Raw genomic sequence first — 19,240 nt, 5'->3', positions numbered from 1 at the left:
CGCTAGCAAAGATATAAAACCAAATTGTATTAAATTACACGTTGAATAAGCTGTTGTTATTTTCTTGTTGGCTTTCTTTCTACTTTTGTTACATATTTTCTAGTGCTCGAGAGTAGCAAAATAAGACCCTCCAAAACACTGCAAGTTGACATCTTTGTCCTACATATAACTGGAAATACATACACCTTGTGTAATTTTAACTTTCTGAGCAACCCAATCACCTACAAAAAAATAAGGCTTTGCTAACCACAGCGTTACATAAACATGAATTATAAAAGCAAACATTAAAGGCGTGCGAGGCTGGGAAATTTTATTTTTGTCTTATGACAAAATGTATCTTTGCATTATCTAAGCCACAGTTTGCAATGAGGGAGCTGCAAAAAGCAGCAGTGCCCTCAGGATGCTGCCCAGGGCTCTGGGGCTCACCTAACATGTTGGAGGACTCTATCAGGTTGGTGTCCAGGTCGGTCCAGTACAGGCGTCTCTTAGCATAGTCAATGGTCAGGCCGTTAGCCCGTCCCACGTTTGGGACCAACGTGGTCCTCTCACTGCCATCCATAGCAGCTCTGTCAATCTTTGGCTTGCCACCCCACTCAGTCCAGTACATGAACCTGATTAAAAGAACAGAAGAAAGAAAAATAATTGCATTCAATCCAAGAGGCAAAACAAAACAAAAATCCTTACAAAGAATAAGAGAAATAGAGCAGCTGTAAATTCAAGCATTTATTAAGATCCATTGTGCTTAATGAGTTTTTTCCCCAAAGTACAGGCAAGAAAGTGAGTAAAGTTTCCTCAAAATGCTTCCAATGTTATTTTTTCCCACTTGGACCTGGATTTTCACCAGCAAGTCCTGTGTGACAGCACTTTGCTAGTAACTAATCACATGTCATTTAAGAGGCAGAGGTTGGCAGTCAGGCATCTTCATTTATACCTGGTTATCTAGCAGAGTGTTTTTCCAGAGCACTTATCTTCTGTTTCTAGCCAGTTGTCTTTCAAATGAAAGAACACATAAAGGTAGATCTGCAGGGTACTTTTGTTAATAGGTGCCACTGCTCATGTCCACACAGCCAAGTAAAAAGTGTCTTACATTTCAGCCAAGACACACAAAACTGTCTGGCATTTCCACTGGAGCAAAAATACAATTATTACATACTCACATGGCAGTTTGTGCCTCATTTGGAAGAAGGACAGATTTGCACATGTTTACATTTCCTTTAGGCACTGCACAGTAGAGGAGGATATATATTTGCATATTATATATTTGATGGCTAATTAGTCACTTCTTCCAAAATATTAACCTGATATTCTAAAAAAAAGTGAGAGGCAGCTATCCAATATTTACATTTTTGGGTTTTAATAACTTTAGCAACAAATCCCTGGGAAGTCTTTCAATTCCAACCAATAGGAAAGGTTGCTTCAGAAACTGATGATCAAGGGGGAGAAATTCTTTAGACACCAGGAATACTTGCAATTTTTTCTTAAAAATTTTGCAAGTACTTTGTGTATAAATTTTGCACATTGGACACAGCATGGAGCCAATTGTTAGAACTGCCCCCATGGAGCAATGCCTTGTAAACTTCCATTTAAAGTACAACTATACTATATGTATACTTATATAAGTATACTGCTATATCATTGCTGTAAGGAAAAACGGGCATTCTGACCCAAATAATTTTTTTCTCATTGGTGGTAAAGAGACAAAGCACTGGATGATGATAATCCTTAGGAAAAACCTACTTCCAGTGTAAAACTAGAATCATCCATAGCAGCCTTTTGTTACAAATGAGTAACTGGATCTAAGAATCTGAATTCTCATCCAGGCAACCCCTGGCACATCAGGGCTGAATCCAATCTAGGATCCCACTGGAGGTGACCATTGCCACCACCTTGTTAAAATAAAGCAGAAGGAATGTGTTTCAAGTTCTCTGCATTGCTGTAGCTCTCATAGTGTGACTGGGAACTGTGATAATGTCATAACCCTTGTAAGTGAAGTTCCCTAATTTGAAAAATATTGGTATAGCCTAAAAAGTTTTTGCAGTAATTACTTATTGTCAAGTGAGTGTTTCATGGTAGAAGAGCTATTTCAGAAGCTGAATAGTTAGCTTGACTTGCTCTATTCCTTCCCCCTCTCCCTGTTTATTGCCCTACTTTTGCTATTACACTTCCATCCAACTGAGAAGTTTATTCTCAGAGAATCTTTCATTTGGGGCATAGGTGAATGTAATTGTTTCCACTCCTTCTTTGTCCCTCTTCCCTTCTCCATACAAACTAAAAGCTTTCCTTATCTGAATAAACAAACACCTTCCTTATGCTCAGACTATAAACTTCACTCTCCCACCCTCAAATTAAATAACTTAATACCTTTATTGGACCCTAACTTGTGATAAAAAGAATCCTAATTTTTAAAATGCGAAATATATTCCTTTCAACACTATAGCCCTTTTCTGCTTAATGAATTCCATAAACCTAAAACTACTTTGATTCTGTGGTTAATTAAAAAACTAAATATAAATCCCTTTCTAATGAGCTGCTCTGATTTTTAAATTTTTTTTAGTCTTTTTAATGATTATTCAGGACATTAAGAGTGCATTTCTCTAAATTACCAGGTTGCATTCCCCAGCTCAGTTCTCCCAGGGTTTACAGGCAGCGCTTAACTACCATGCCCTAGAGGAAGCATTACAATGTTGTTTTTCACTGTTCATAAACACAGAATTAAATCAGCAAGTTACCCCTCAGCAGGGTCCAGAGCCAGCGCCCGGGGACTGTCGAGATCTTTCCACACGAGCACCTGGCGGTGCTGCCCGTCCAGCTTGGACACCTCGATGCGGTTTGTGCCGGTGTCAGCCCAGTACAGGTTCTTCCCCAGCCAGTCCACAGCCATGCCCTCGGGATAATCCAAACCAAACTCCACGACGTGTTCCAGCGCGCTGCCATTCATAAATGCTCTGCTGATGGTCTGCAGGGATACAAAGATACACAGGCAAATTAGAAATCTTACCAGTCTGTCACTGGGCTGCTTGTTTTCTTTGTTGAATTTTAAACACTTTCAGATTTTAGACATCTCATAGGAAAGAGGATCTTACAATATGCTACTTATTTGCAAAGCAAACAATGCTGCTATTCAGAAGTAATGATTTACTGCGCTCTGTGAATGTATTCTGTGTCAATTACAATAGCTGGGGAAATAAATGGGATAACTAGTCTGGTTGAATTAATCATCTACATGACAAAGTGACCTTAATAACTCAGTGCCAGCTTCGAGGGGGAAATATTTTGGCTCTCCCAAGACTATACAAAAGCATCAATGTTATAGCATGGAACACTGTTTAAAGCAGCCTAAAGAAAAAGTACAGGACAGAACAGCAAATAGAAGAAAACAACCAAACGACTGATGAGCTCAGTAGCTTCAGTACTGATGTCTAAATTTAATTTCACTAAGCACGATCTCTTCTTGGACTTTTATTCAAATGACTTTTTAAACCTCTGCCATCAGGATCAGCCTGTGATAGCAGATACAGCCAGAATTCCATTTTAATAATATATTAGAGTTTACACATTCCCCAATAAGTCCGAAAGTAAAGGACTAATGTTAGAATTTTACAGAATTACTTTGGCAAACATTGGCTACCTTCCTATGTCCTCAATACTCCTCACTCCTCATACTCACAACCAACCAGAAGTTAACAAATCCCTGATTTTGGTTTACTTCCTACTTTGAACACAAATTGCTAATTACACCAGTTTGTGACAGCACACAGCAGGAAAGTTTATATCTCAGTCTTCACCTATATCACTTACACAGCTCAAAAGAACACCATGCTTAGGGAGTTCAGCCAAGTCACCTCTTGCAGACTCATTTCAACTCCGTGTTTTTAACTACTATGATTCTTCAGTTGCAAAAGTCCGAAACTTACTGTTGGTACAGGTATCATGTCAGTTGCAGAAAATGTAATTATAAACTAAACTCTTTTACTGCCTTGAATTTTGCAAACCCCATTAATCAACCTACTCTTAAATATCTCAAGTTTGTAGCAGCTTAATAGCCAACACGGATTTGATCTGTACCTTTAGTGAAATGTCAGTCCAGTAAATGCGATTGTCTGTCACATCAAAATCCAGAGCAGAAGCTTCTTTGACTCCAGTGAGTGGAATAGCAACGTTGTTATTGTTGGTTTCTAGAGAGATGCGCCTGATGTCTGCTCTCCTGGAAAAAAGCAGGAAAGCCTCTGGGACGATGCAGGTCCTCATGTCACTGATGAGTTCGAGGCCGATGGGGCAGGCGCAGCGAAGGCCTTGTGGTCGGTACAGACACAGGTGGCTGCAGCCGCCGTTGTCTTCTGCACAGGGGTTTGTACCTAAGCAGGCAGCGAGAGGAAAAGCAACCATTGCAAACTGACTGCACGTGAAAGGTAAAGCTAGTCCTCACTTGCATCAGCCACACTATGAGTCCTACAAGCAAACATGCAGTTTTTCTCCTTGTATTCTCTGAACAAATTATTTTTCATTAATTTCCTGTAATCCTTTAGACAGACCTTACTCTCCTTGGCTGGAAGGCCAGTGATTGCTTTCCTTGTGCCCAGAAACAAACTCAGCATTAGGGAAAGGGATCTGAGCTTCAACGGCTGCTGATGATCCCAATTCACAGCACAAGCACTGAATGCATGGTAAGTGTATATTCTGCTGCCTTTTACAGTACACTGGTCCAGCTACATACCCCCTTGCATTCCTGCAGGTAAAAACTTGCAGAGATATTTTCACATCCATTCAATGGATGCAAGTGAAGCAGCTCTTTGCAATGCTCACTTATGTACCTGCACATGCTGGAAATTGAACTAAGCCTGGCACTAAGGAGTTCAATTGGCCAAACAGTTGGAAAGAGGGCTGCATTCAAAACACATGTACCTTTGAGCATCAGCCACACAAAGATACATCTCAACTACCTTTGTCTAATTTCCTGCAGTACAATCCAGACACCACAGCAAGAAGCTGCAAGCCTTATCCACATAGCAGGATACTCAGATACTGTGATGAGTTCTGTGATGCTACAATTACACTGCTACCAGTGCTTGGACAGCCAAGGATAAGCAATTTAAAGCTAGATGCTGCTTTTTTACACCATAAACAATGCAGGAAAGGAAGTACTTCTAGATATTTTTAAAGATAATTTTCTACAATTAAGGTAAAAACTACTGAATGGACTAAAACCGGCTCATTCTTAGCTTTTGCATACTGGGAGCACACGTTCAGCTTGATATTCTCTTCCAAGCTACAGAACTGAAGCTCCTCACAGAAGACCTAACCCACCCGGTCAAGCTGCAGCCTGCAGTTATCATGCCACAGGACTGGATTCTGCCAATTTCTAAAACTCTGCAATACAGTACTGCTGACAGTTTCTATCTCATTCTCCCTTGCCTGATTAAGCAGAGCACTCACCAATGATCTGGTGGACGTTGGTGGCTTTCAGGCCCATCAGATCTGGCAGCTGGTCAATGATGATCTCTCTCTCTGCTGTGCACTTGTGCACCCGCTCAATACTGCGCCTCTGCCAGTCTGTCCAGTAAATGTAGTCTCCCAACAGAGTGAATCCAAATATATGAGGCAGCTTGTCTTCCACCAGGACTCTCCTACCAGTTCCATCAGCATTCATGACCTACGAATATACACAAACTTTTTAGGTATATAGAATAAGCATACCACTATTTAGCAGATTAACAAACTAGCTGCTCCATGCTTAGACTTCAAATTAAAAATTATCTCCTATCCATTATAAAGTTATCAATGTTATACAGCGCTCTAATAAAAAAGAAGAGACTGTTTATTAACATGTACTTACTCTAAAAGCCTTATTTAGAAGGTTAGTCTCATAACCAGATTGTAATGTGAAATTATGACACAATACTCCTTACCTTTGCTTTAGTAGCTATTATTATATAATTATAGTTATTCCTCTTATGACTCTCATTTCTGACATGAGTTTTGGTTTAGTTTTAAAGAGGAGTCACTGTGTTTTACACAAATGAAGACAAATTTATAATGGCCACGGAGTTCTGGCTCAGTATCTTCTAGTCCACAGTCCCTCCCAAGTGAGCTCTGCCCATATTGCAGAGAGCATTAAGAGGAGACCCCACACAAATACAAGGAGGCAAACAGTGAAGATCTACAGAGTATATTTATATTCCCCAGTTTTACATTCCTCAAAATTAAGTACAGTAATTTTTTTTTACTACAAGGAACAGCACTAGTCTGTAAATAATTGCATGCCTTTGATCAAGACACTTGGATTTACTGTGTCATTCTTCTCTACTGCTAAAAAGGAGTAATACCTAACTTCCTCAGTAAGGCACTGAAAGGATTAATTAAACATATGTATGAATGTTCAAGTGATCAAGTGCCTTATGAATGCCAAGTATTATTATAAAATGTACCATACTGACAGGAGTAAAGAGTCCTGTCTTTTAAGAGAAGCCTAAAAATGGTTCAGTGCTGGAATTTTAAAAAAAAAATCCTTCTGAAATATTTCTATTTGTTTCAAGGTTATAGCTTAAGTTTACAATATGTATACCACCCTTTCAAAAACAGGAAAAAATCTCCAACCAACCTTAATACAAAAACTTTCTGAAACAATGTGATTCACAAAATCCAAGGTAGCATACTAATCCTTGAAAGATTAAAGCATCCTTCCCACCACCCAAGCACGTTCTAAGTATGACTGAAAAAGGACTGATTTATTAAACCACGTTTTCAAATCTCTCTCACAGAATTAAGATAGCCACAGACAAATCTATATGGCTTCCTGTCCTTCCCGTGGCTCAAACCCAAAGACTTATGCAATGACAACCTTCAGGATCAACTGGTTTAGTACCTCAGACTAGACTGATGATAGCTGGTGGCCAGAATATCTTCCCAGATCATGAGAAATGTAAAGGCTAGTTTGGAGCAACTCCTACCCAGGCACATATGAGAAGAGAGGAAAGGAACAGAGAAATGGAACTGAAACACACGCCCTTCCCAGGACACAGTATAATGTGCACATTAATAAAATATTTATATACTCCCTTAAAAAAGTGGAAGAAATGCTATAACCTTCACAATAATTCATTTTCTCCTTAAGACTGTACCTTGTCAGACTTCCCAACGTTTTGGCTCTTACTCTCAGTATATTAAAATGGGAACTGAATCCTGTACACATTTCCTACAGAAAAATCAAAGGGGCTCTGCATATTTGCTGGATTGTAGGAATAAGCTCCGTATTTACTTCTGAAGAAAGGTCATAATTACTTTATGGAATTAGCTTACCAAAACCCTCCAGTACAGCATGCTTCTACAAATGCACTAACACACGTGTATCTAAAAAATAGATGACTTGTCTGTGGTGACTTGTTTCTCCCTCCCCCTTAAGCTACAGAGATAAGCCATTTGTTAGCAACTAATTAATACATGGCAATTAGTGCTTGCTGAGCAGACCAAGATACACAGAATGGAAGGATGTTGAAAAGTGAACCAATTAAACCACACAGTAATAAGTAATAAAACATCACCATCACAAAGTAACATTTTTAGAAAACACATTTTTTGCCTTTTATTTATAAAAGAAAGAAAATTCTCTGTTTAAGGGAGTGCTTCACTACTGGCAAAGAAAATTAGTTGGAAGGTGTGTGGTGTGAGATGAACTTTCTTTGGCAAACTTTAAGAGCTCTTCAAACAAGCTTCCCCCTATACTGAAAAAAGTCAGGAAAAGAGAAGGGAGGACTTAAGGATTAAGTATCTGCTTTTAATTAATTTTTGGTTTGACACATAAAGGCTATTTTGAAAGACAGCTTTACATCTCCTATACAAAACACGCACCTTTTTGAAAGTATTTACATATACCTGCCACTCTGCTCCCACTGCAATTTTACCTGAGCATATCTGTACTATGTTGCCTAATATAAACATCTGCCCACTAGTAGCCAGCTACCACCATATATATATATTCTTTTTTATATATATATACATACATATATACATACATATATATTTCTAATGCATGATGTTGTCTGCACTGACTTTGGCTGCATGTTAGGTGATTTCAATAGAATTACATCCACTGGCTACAGAATCAAACAGCCTGGTGCAAGGCAGAAGGGAAGTGGCAAGGGATGTAGGGGTGATATGTACAAGAAGCAAAAAGTAAAAAGGAAGAGTAATTTATCAACCAGTTTCAAGGGATTTCAGCATCATCTTTTCATATATTCAAACTCAAACAACAACCAAGTCCCAGGCCATACTCTTTTCTGGATTCTTTTCTGGATTCTTTCCCTTTCCCCAGTTCCACATGGCTCAGCTCTTCACAGCGAAGCCCATCCCCACAGAATCCCACACACAAGAAACCCACCTTAAGATGCTAGGAGGCAGTGTCTCCAGAGGTTTATGCTGTTTTTAACCACAATGTGGTGTGAGTTTCACATTCTGAGGCTGTTCTGAATACTGCAAATCACACTGAGAATATAGGCTACAACAGGAAACAGATGTGGTGATGTGGTGTAACCACAAACACCGCCTTTACTGAAAGAGTGAGTAGTTCCATGAAAAAAAAGATTTAAAAGTGAAAAAATTAAATGGCCTCAGAAGAAATACCAGATATCCTGTTTGGAGAATAAGGGCTTTGTTTATCCTAAAACAATAATGAATGCAAACCTATAGCCTCATGAACATACAGCTTATTCAAAGTAAGTGAATTACTGCTGAAAATGTAGTCACATTTTAAAATGCTATACTTAGTGATCAGCAGGAACAATGAAATAACAACTTTGAGGCACTACTTCTAATTTAAAGTAACAGACTGGAATGCAAAGTGACATTCTAAGGGTCTTTCTTGTTTTTAGACACCTTGCATTCAATTCACTTCTAAGTACCAGTAATCACGGTGATAAATAGGCTAATGCAGTGAATGTACCTTTTTGATAATCTGGGATTTGAATGTATGGTAGTTTAAACTTGCCACTTGACTGCTTTAAGTCTAGAGTTTCATCATGAAATCTATCTCATTTATGAAAATCATGTTCATCTTTGCATAGAGCTTGTGCTGGGACCCTGGCAGAACTGTGCAGACCAGCAGTGCCCTCAGTTCCAGTGCACCAAGGCCAGGGCAGCAGAGACTGAGCAGATGTGCACTGGTTTACAGGCACAGCGCTGAGGAGATGCTCATCACAGAAAGCATCTGTCCCTATCGGGCTATACTGAGATCAATACCAAACTCAGAGCCCAGCCCTACAAGGTGTCAACACTGAGATGAAGGTGATAGAGTGCAGACCATTAGCCTTCATCTTAACTCATAAGCACTGTTGAGTTTTCAGTACAGAACCACAGAATCACAGACCAGCCCAGGCTGGAAGAATCCCTGAAAGATCATCAGGTCCATTTTTTAGTGGGAAAGAAGCCTAGATGAGATTATCCAGTATCCTGTCCAGTTACATTTTGAAAACTTCTAGTAAGGGGACTCCATTACAGGCCTCAGTAAAGTATTTCTTTCTTATATTAAAATGAAACCTCTCTCAATGCACCTTGTACCACTTGTCCCTGTCCTCTCCATGTGGCACCATCCACAGGCCAGAAGAGCCTCCCTCCTCCCTGGGGTTTTAGCTTTTATATTTTTCAGATTCTCCGGTGCCTGGTATGCAACTCTGAAACTTCATATCAAGTGTAGTAAGTTCTCTTCCCAGGGTAGTTATACACAACAATCCCTTCCCAACTAGAGAATGAAGGACACCTGTTACCCAAAAAGCAGAAACAATGGTGAGGGAAAGGGGGCAAGCCAGAGGGCTGAGACTTCATAACCTGGGGCTGTGGTTGGACAATTAACCCCAATATGTAGATGAACCATAATTTATAGAAATGTGAAAACTCATGACCAGGATCCATCTTTGATCCATCCTGGGTGTAGCCCCGGCCAGGCTCTTGTACTGCCCAAGGTGTATGTTTTTAAGGCCTTTAAATAAATACCTATTTTATTCTTTTTAGCAGTCTAGTCTCTGTTCCAGATCAGTCTTTCTAGGCATCACCTGAATACTGGAAAAATGTGAGCTTTCTCTTCTCCAAGGAGAAAAGATCAACCCCCTTCTGTCTTTCTTCACAGGGTGAGTTCTCATCATTCCTTCAGGTGCTCTCCACTCTCCCTGCATCTCTGTTGAATTCTGGGGACCAGAGCTAGACACAGCTGGGTATGGCCTGACAAGCCCTGAGTGGGATGGTCAATGTCCCCATGGATGCAGCCCAGGATCCTGTTTGCCTTCACTGTACAGCAGCATGTTAGTATCATTTTCCCTCAGCAAACCTGCATTGGCTGGTCCCAATCGCCTGCTTCCTTTGGCTTGCAGGTTTCTGGGAGAACTCTTTCCAGGGACTGGAATAAGTCTAATGGGCCTGTAGCTTCTCAGGTCCTCTTTTGGATATGGCTGTAAATCATCAGGGAGCAGGTTAGCATGCATGCTAAGCTCTTTCTCTGGCTGACAGGAGTAGAGGAAGTCAACAATCAATGAAAATTTATAAACAACACCTGGTAACACTACATACAAAAAATATATTACTTATGAGCACGGAACAGGCCTCTGTGATGGACTGTAAGTCCCCAGCTACACTACAATATGTTGCCAGAACATTATTTATTTCACAGACACACATCACTGAAACAAAAATCCAACTCTCCCTAAAACAAACAACTCTTCCAGTAAAATCCATAAGCTTCTCTAGTTTCAGATACTTGAACCCAAGCCCTGATTTTTAAAATCAACAGCCTATTTTTGGACAAATGACAGACACCTTAGCCATAACTGATGCCTAAACTTCAACATCTTTACTAGCACCAGCTTACTGATACTCAGAAAGGGCAGAAGACCTCACTTAATATGCAAGACCTCAATTGCTCTGCTCAAGTACTACTGCCATCATTGCTCCAGCTCTACAAAATTTTTATCAGATACCACAGCAGGAATGCATCTTCCCCCACTGAATCATAGGAAGGATGCAATTGTAGCATTCGTCTTTCTTCTGGAAGGTTAAGGAATTAGAAAGCCTTCTGACCCCATGGCAATGCTTTGCATATCACGTGTCCCACAAGTGCAGAACACACTAGCTTGCTGTTTCCTTGGAACATGTTGAGATATACTCTGGATATATAGTTATGGTTTACTTTACAGTATGCACAAAACCCCAGACATATGGCACAGGCTTCTATGATGGAAATGTCACCAAAAAAAAAGGTAAACTCTTCCCGAGCAGATCTTAATTCTTAACTAATTCCACTGACAACTTGGGTTTCTCCCAATAGTTTAAAACCAGCAGGAAATCATCAGAAAGCATTACTACCTTTACAATTTCAACATGGGTCATGCTAATGCACCACAGGAATAGCTACAATTTAAAATAATGAGGTAACAAGGGGAATTTCTCATGAGTTTAACACTGATCTGCTTAAGATGACTGCAAGGAAGTATTACCGTAGAATACCCTGAAATACTGCATTCAATACAAATATCCCAGATATTCCAACACACCATATTGAGCAAGGCTTGCATTATACCTGAAATAATTTAGGAATACTCACACTCAAGGCTTAGTTACTTCAGCCCTGATTATCCAGAGGTAAATACCTACATGTGCTGTTTGATTCAACAAATAACAACTCAGTTAATGGCAATGTTAATCAGGGATATGACTGTTCATTGTCTACCTAAATGTACACAAATCTTACTTTACAAGGAAAGTGAAAACCAACACTATATTCATTAGATTTATTTGGTTAAAGAAAAGAAACAAAACTTGGGCAGCATCTCTCTTAAAAATAACTCTAAAAGATAGCTAGAATGTCTTCTAATCATTATATTTGCATTTTTTCAGACTGGGTTAAAGAACAATGTATTTTCAACTTCGCTAAGCAACATAAACCAGACTGGAATGATTTTACTGTTATGGCTGCAGCAATATCATATAATTAACACATGTATTTACTACAAAACAGCTGATCTAAAAGAGAAACAAAGAGATATCTTGCCTTTTATTAGTCTTCTCTCTAAAGAAGGTCTTGATCAACTATACTTTCTTTAAGCGAACAACTGAAACGTTCAGCTCAACAAGTTCGAAGAAATTATTCCGTCAGTGTCATTTACTTACTGTTAACAGCATTTCCCCTCAATTCTAAAACATTAAGGAATGAAATGGGGAGTCCTCTCTTCATTGTGATGAAATCCTGAGGAATCAGCAGAAGGGATCCCTGGAGCCCTTTGGATTTGCTTCAGAAGCCAAATGCCTCCAGCCAAGTTCATGATTTCTTACTGTTAATTGTTTTATAATAGCCATTAACAATTTCTAATTTAACAGTTCATCAGCCCCCTCAGTTTCTTTTAGAGCTCTAACAAGTTTTCCAAATAATTCAAAATATATTTTTTCTAAGCATGGATAATATTCCTAATAGGACTGCTGTGAAGATAAACATGTACAAACAGTATACAGATTAATTTCATAAATACCCTTTCTATCAGGCTACACACACTGCCATAAGCTAATTTCTTTCACAATAGGACAACTTTCTTAGCTCACTGATCAATGCCAACAGCAGAAACGTTTTCTCTACAATGGAATTTAATTTTAGAAACAAGTGGTACCGTTTTTAATAAAATGGCTCAAGTCAGGTAAAGTGACAAGTAGGCAAGGAAAATAATTTTGAACCATTGTGACAATCACATATGACATCTCCTAGGCAATCTCATGCAACACAAAAATACCCCTGCATTTGTAAAGAATAGGCTAAGACAAAAAAATGGGCCAAACGATAAATAAGTTGAGGAGATTTTAACAGGGAAAAAAAGAAGCTCCTCTGAAAAGATTCACTGGTAAAATAGGTGACTAAAAACGCTTTACTATGGAGACTAATTTTGGTATGTAATCCATAGGGTGGAGTGGCCACAGTCAGGGAGTGTTCTGTTACCTGGGCATAGGCTGTGGGGGCAACAAAGGAAACTAATGACTGCATTTTGCAACTTACTATTTAGCAACTAAGACCTGTGGGCAGCTACACACAACACTTTACAGAATGTAAACCACACTAGCCAAAACCAACCTGAAACCTCACAGTGGGTTTGGGGGAACAGTTTTGCAAGATTACGTTCGTCATAACAACTCCTGATGCTCTTGCCTATCGGCAAAAGTCTCTGTGGTCTTCTTTCCCAAGATTCTTTCTTTCAGTGCCTTGCCCCAGAAACTTACTTTTCATTTGTTCCCTGCCTAACGTGATGTTTTCCAGACTCTTTAATAAGCGAGTATAATTGATTTCTTTTATAGAGGGAAAAAAAATGTGGAAAGTTTTCTACTGTTTTACCAGGTCCAAGTGGCTCAGCGAATAGTGCAGTGAGAGACCCAGCTAGTTATGAGACACTTTTCACCTCTGATGGCAGTACGGTTTCAGGTTGATTCAATTGCTCCTATTCACTAAATCTTAGGGTCCCTAATCAAGGGTCTTGGATGTCCAAGAGCTTGGTTTTCCACCTCTTTGCACAGACTCATTGCCACACTATAAGATCATGCACGGTACCAGAAAAGATGTTCATGTTAAAACTACAAAATCTCACCGCAAAGTAAGAAGCCTGTGTGAAGAAAGCTAAATCATTATTGAGAGCAATTGGAGGTCAGGTGAATACTTCCAAAGAAGCCCAGGGCCAAGATCACTACAAGGTTTTGTACAGTAATGCAACTAAGCAGCTTGTGAAAAGGGGAAAAAAACAAGCCAGAATTTGAATTTTGGAGAGTAAGGGATAATAGTGGACTGACAAAAAAATACTCAGTTGAATCAGAAACACTGACTACAGCTCAGTATCTCTCAGTATGTCATCACACTGCTCCCCAGCTCGCCATGAAATATTTTAAGTATGTCAGACTCAGGTGAGCTGATGGCTCTGGCTGTGTCGGTGTGAGGGATTTCAGTGTTTTCCCTTAGGTAACCGATACTGGCTGCTAGTAGAGGCTTGTAGCTTTCTAGGTGAGACACCTGCATAAACCAAAATACAATTTCCTAACTCCAGTGTGAAAAATCTGGGAAGTATGTAAGATATACAAATGTAGATCCAACAGTTATATTCCAATTAGCTGCATGCTGGGCCATGGGGACCATGAGGCTTTCAGAGCTATCAGCAGCAAACCAGCAGCAAAACTTTGCTCGTCTTTTAGCAAAGGTTGTAAGAAACATCTCTGAATTCCCAACATGAGCAGTCAGCACAGCTTTCTGCTCAAATGGGTCTCAAGTGTGGGTACTTTCCTCTGACACGGCCATTCCAGGCTCTCCTTAGAGGTAACAGAAAAAAAGGGGTGCTTTTAGAGTAGGACTCATCTCATCTATTCTAAACATTTACAGTGTGGACGTGCTGATTTCCTACATTTTTATAAAGGCAACATAAGGGAACTTAAATTGGACTTGAAGGTCTCTACATCTCATGAGACAAAACCCACTCCAGATTTCAGGATGAATTGCAGATCTATAACACAAGAACCATTTGAAAACCGAATGCCAAAGTCTTCTCCACATAATTTTTAGGACAGTAATTTCACTTAGAAAAATACCATGATTGGTACTCAGATCAGAGAGTTAAGTTACTCTTGGACAGGAGTTCTGGCTCCACCTCCCTAAAAGCTTTCCTCAGTAGCCTCTTTGCTAGGAACCTCTCTCTGTCCCACAAAGCATGACAGCCTGTGGATAGCACACCCTCAGGACTTCTTGGAGACATCCTCAGCACAAGTGGCTTGTAATGTAAGCTCTCAATAATCATACTTTTCACATCTGAACTTTGTTTAGATAGTCTCAATTTATCAAAAGCAATAAAAAGGTAACTTTTAATGTTCCCAATTTGAAACTAGCATGGATGTTTTAAATATTTCTTCTTTTTTTTATTTTTGCATTTAAACACCTGGGGGTTGACTAGATGATCTCTAGAGGTCCCTTCCAACCTTTACAACTCTATGATTCTGTGAAAAGGTACATCTCTAAGTGACAATTCTGTAGCCCCATGTTCAAAAGCCAAAGCAAAAAAAGGATTTTTTTTTTTTTTAATAGTAACAAGCTCACAATGCCAGGATGCCCTGACTCAGCATTGTAGTCCGTGATAAGGGGCCATTCAAATCCTTGTATCCAACTCTTCGACAGCCAGGAGACCTTACTAATATGCTGTCTGTCATTTGTTTGCTTTTTAATATAGTTTACTATCTTGGTCAGCATCGCAAAATTCATTCAGAAGTTCAAAAGAAACCTCTCAAATGAAAATTATACCAAGTATAAACTAATACTGTTTAAAAAAAAATCCTTAATCTACTAATTTCAAAAATCTGTATTTTTTTCTTAATACAGGCTTAGCAGATGTTAAGAAATAGTGGAAATACCCTGACAAAGTAAATTTTAATTTTCTGAAATTGTGATGGAATACAGAGATCTGTCCCTACCCTCTACAGCACATACTTGTTTTTTGTTGAATGAAATTCCCAAGTGCCACAACTATCCAAAGCAAAAGTAAACAGAAAAGCAACTTCAGGTATTTGTTTCAACTACCTTACTTTTCATACCTGCAGAGATTTAATGCAAGTACACAAAACCAGCTGTGTTCAAGAGCTAGGAGTATAATGGATTCTGCTTCTCAATTTCCAAACCTGTGCTTCAGGTAGGCTGGATGGGGTAGGATCAGTAACCAGACTTGCAAGTCATCAGCATTTCACTGAACAAAGACTAATGTATGAGACAAAAATTCTCAGTCAGAAAATAAATGGTGTATACTTAGAAAACAAAATTTCCTTATTAGGGTGGCAGTAAAATTGAGGGAGTTGTCATCGGAGGAAAATACAGCCCTGCAATTTCAGGATTAGAATATGAATTAGAGCATTCTCTAGATGCCAGACTATTAGCTCCTAGGTCAAAGACAAAAATGTCCTCTCTGTTCAAGATTTTTGTGCTCTGAAAAGTCTTAGCAGCATCTGCTCTCTGTTGTCCAGCAAGGCTGGGTTCTGAACACTCGTGTGTACTTAAGCTGAAAAACAGCAGGATGTAATACTTTCCATATTAATCATGAGGATTAGAGACAGTAATGCCAGGCACGGCTAATAGATTTGGGAATGCACAAACACTCCAAGTTAGAGCTGCACTCAGAAATCAGTAGATAATGGTTGGATCTGAGCAGGAGGCACATTCTTTCTCTACACTCACCACTAGTAGGTGTTAGTGCGTGCCACCTCCGGCTCTGAGAATGGAGAATAGGAGAGGATGAATAAAGAAAAATGAAGCAGAGATTGAAAAACTATGAGAAATCAGCCGTATCATCATGACTTCCTGTTAACACACACAGCCACACATGCATGCAGCCATTTATAATTGCTTTATCAATACCAGCTTTGCTGACCATTTAAAAATCCAACCTTTGCCTTAAAACAGGTAGCGTACGTGCCAAGAACACAAATACTCACTAGAGCAGGAAAACACAAGACCAATTCAACAGTGCAGATCATACATTTTTAACCTCATAGCACGGCAGGAAAATGCTTTAAACCTGTAGCAAGTCAATGAGAAATCTTCCCCACTGGTAAGCACAATAGCAGCCATCCATTTCAATAGAAGTTTATCAGCAGTGAAACCTGACCGAGATAAATGACGAAGCTGTTGAGCCACAGCCTGCTTCTGCCTGCTGCAGGCTGCCAGATAAAATGGGAACAAAAGCTCCCTGCTGTACCCCCTACCAGTCTCCATTAACCCCTGCTGATGCTTTATTATCGTCTGGGGGCTCCAGAACAGCACAGCATGAATCAGTGGGTAAAAAATAAATAATAAAAGCTCATATGTAGCACAAACAAACCAGAAACATGGCTTGCAAGAATGACATTCGGTTTGGTAGCACTGCAATTAAATAACGGTTCTGAGGAATCCCACATACAAAGGCAAAAAAAAAAAAAGGCACAAAGTACGTAAAATCATGTATGAAAAACTACTTAAAGGCAATGGAGGCAAGTAACAAATGCATTTCTCCTGCTTTTACCCCCCCCCCTTTTCAACTATACACAAACACACGAAGCAAAGCAGGGACCAGGCATTTATTTTGATGCCTTCATGTCCAATTCCAAGTTTCATCTTTGGATTCTGACACAAATACCTTTCTTTGTTGCACCTATGCCAAGTGTCCCTTTTTCAAATATAAGTTTAAAACATTTACTGAAGGCCAAAGCATCTTCTATTACACAGATATAAAAAATGGATAGCAAGGGCACAGAAAGTGCAGCAAGTCTCCTCAAGATTCCTGGTTGCCATTGGAGAGTAAGCAGTGTGAGCAAACTTGAAATGTTAGTAGCATTTTAGCCATCATAGATTAAGATAGGGATCTACATTTAGCAAAGGCCAGCTGGTTAGTTAACACCAGAGGCTCTACCAGTGGAGCTGGCCCTGCCCGGTCAAAAACCCCTTCTGTAGAAGGGGATAAACTCCTTGTGGTGCCTGTGAGGAATGTGTTCGGGAAGACAGTTTGGATCAGTTCTGCCTCAAGGAAAGGCAAACCCATCCATGGGACTGCTTTTGCTCAGGTACTGAGGTGCACTTGGTGGGTGATGCAAAGAAATGGGGAAACACAATGGGTACCTCAGGGGGATTTGTTTTTTGAGTGAGAATAATGTGTGATATTGAGCTGTATAATATTGGCTGCTGAATGACACTGCCACTGCATGCCATAACTCCCATGGACAATGAAGATGGACTGCTCCAGGTACACCAGTCATGACCTACTGATGAAACTTGCAACCAGCCAACATCACACCAGCTCTCCTGCCCTGGAAGACACTTGGGACAGATAGAAGCCAGAGTCATGGACTGAACAAAGTCAACAGACATCTTGGGGGGATGGCCATTGACTACAAAAATGAGAGCTGTACTTTGTGTGTGTGTGTGTGCATACATGTGTATAGTTGGAAGAGTAGGACCTGGGCATGATGTATATGGTATAAAATAAGGGGTAGGAAATGTCCTGGCTCTGGCCAGGATTAATTTTTGCAGTAGCTAAGAGGGAGCAGGGCCAGGACCTGGTGGTTATTCTGTACCACCTCAAGTCACTGATGGGATTGGAGGAAAGGGACTCTCTTCCAGGGAGAAAGGGCTCCTTCCAATTGAGGAAATGTGGCACGGGAAGAGGGAGCCATCCAATTTTGTCTATTGTCCAGGATATACTGAGTGAATAATTTCTTTGTCTCGTTACTATTGTGCTGTTACTATTAGTTTTCTTATCTCATCACGGTTTTCAGTAAATTATTCTTATCTCAACCAACGATCTATGCCTTTCATGCCTCCAATTCTCTTCTCCATCCTGTTGGGAGAAGTGAGAGGTGCATGGTTTGGAGAGTCTCAATGGGAGCACTAAATTGGGGAGCAGCATTCCTAAATCATGACAGGTGTGGATAAAAAAAATTCCATCTACTTTAGACTGAACCATTCTCTAGGATGGACACCCCCACTTCCTCCTATAGAGCCCTTCCATGCTTTACTAACTGCAGAAGCCACAGTGAACATGTGTGTGCTAATCACTACCAGGGTCACTGATTTTCAACCTCTGGCCCTCTGAAGTGAAGTCAGCAAGCAGCAATGGCATCTAAGGAAGAACATGACAGAATGGCCTCAACACAGGAGAAGAGAGGCTGTATGTGTCCCATCCAAAGGTCTACCCATCCTGGTATCCTTTCTCAGAGAATAATCAACACACTCACAGAACTGTGTAACAAAGGAAATGCGTACAGAAACTTTTCAAGAAGAATCCTTCCTTCTACAGCAATTTACAGTTCAGTGATTTGTAGTTCAGAGGCAATTCTACTTGCCACTAAATTGCAGTGGAATTCCCTTCCACAAGCTTACCCAGTCTTCCTAGTAACACATGTAAGCTTTCAACATCTATAACCATTTCCACAACTTAACACATCTGCTTTTGTTTGTTCTGCACCCACCACCTCACATTACTTACAAGGATCAACATCTTCCGTCAAGAAAAGGTGTCTGTGTGGGAAGTGTTGGTAAGCTTACACAAAATTTTATAGATCTATGTCACATATGCCTAAATGAACACCTTCAGGAATCAAAAAACACAAACCCACATTCTCAAACAAAACTAAAATCCAAAAGCACCGAAGGAAAACTGTGGGAGAACAACTTCTCTGTTGCTTTAAAGGTTTTAGCCAGACTGCTTCAAGATTTACTGCAAGTTGATAA

General features: G+C 39.9%; 1 protein-coding gene across 2 annotated transcripts in view; it reads right to left on the bottom strand.

Moving 5' to 3' along the window:
• The window catches only part of LRP6 (LDL receptor related protein 6), a 120,846-nt gene that overhangs the window by 29,612 nt on the left and 71,994 nt on the right, over positions 1-19,240 (bottom strand). For both annotated transcript variants that reach the window (XM_014880590.2, XM_014880600.2), the window contains exons 8-11: positions 5,434-5,650; positions 4,066-4,355; positions 2,730-2,956; positions 427-611 (exon numbers count right to left, since the gene is read on the bottom strand). In XM_014880590.2, coding sequence (XP_014736076.2) covers positions 427-611; positions 2,730-2,956; positions 4,066-4,355; positions 5,434-5,650 — 919 coding nt within the window. The remainder of the gene's footprint in view (positions 1-426; positions 612-2,729; positions 2,957-4,065; positions 4,356-5,433; positions 5,651-19,240) is intronic.

This window comes from Sturnus vulgaris, chromosome 5 (genome assembly GCF_052056855.1).
Source record: "Sturnus vulgaris isolate bStuVul1 chromosome 5, bStuVul1.hap1, whole genome shotgun sequence".
Lineage (NCBI taxonomy): Eukaryota > Metazoa > Chordata > Aves > Passeriformes > Sturnidae > Sturnus > Sturnus vulgaris.
Note: the sequence above shows the minus strand (reverse complement) of the source record. Positions and strands in the feature narration are given on the sequence as shown.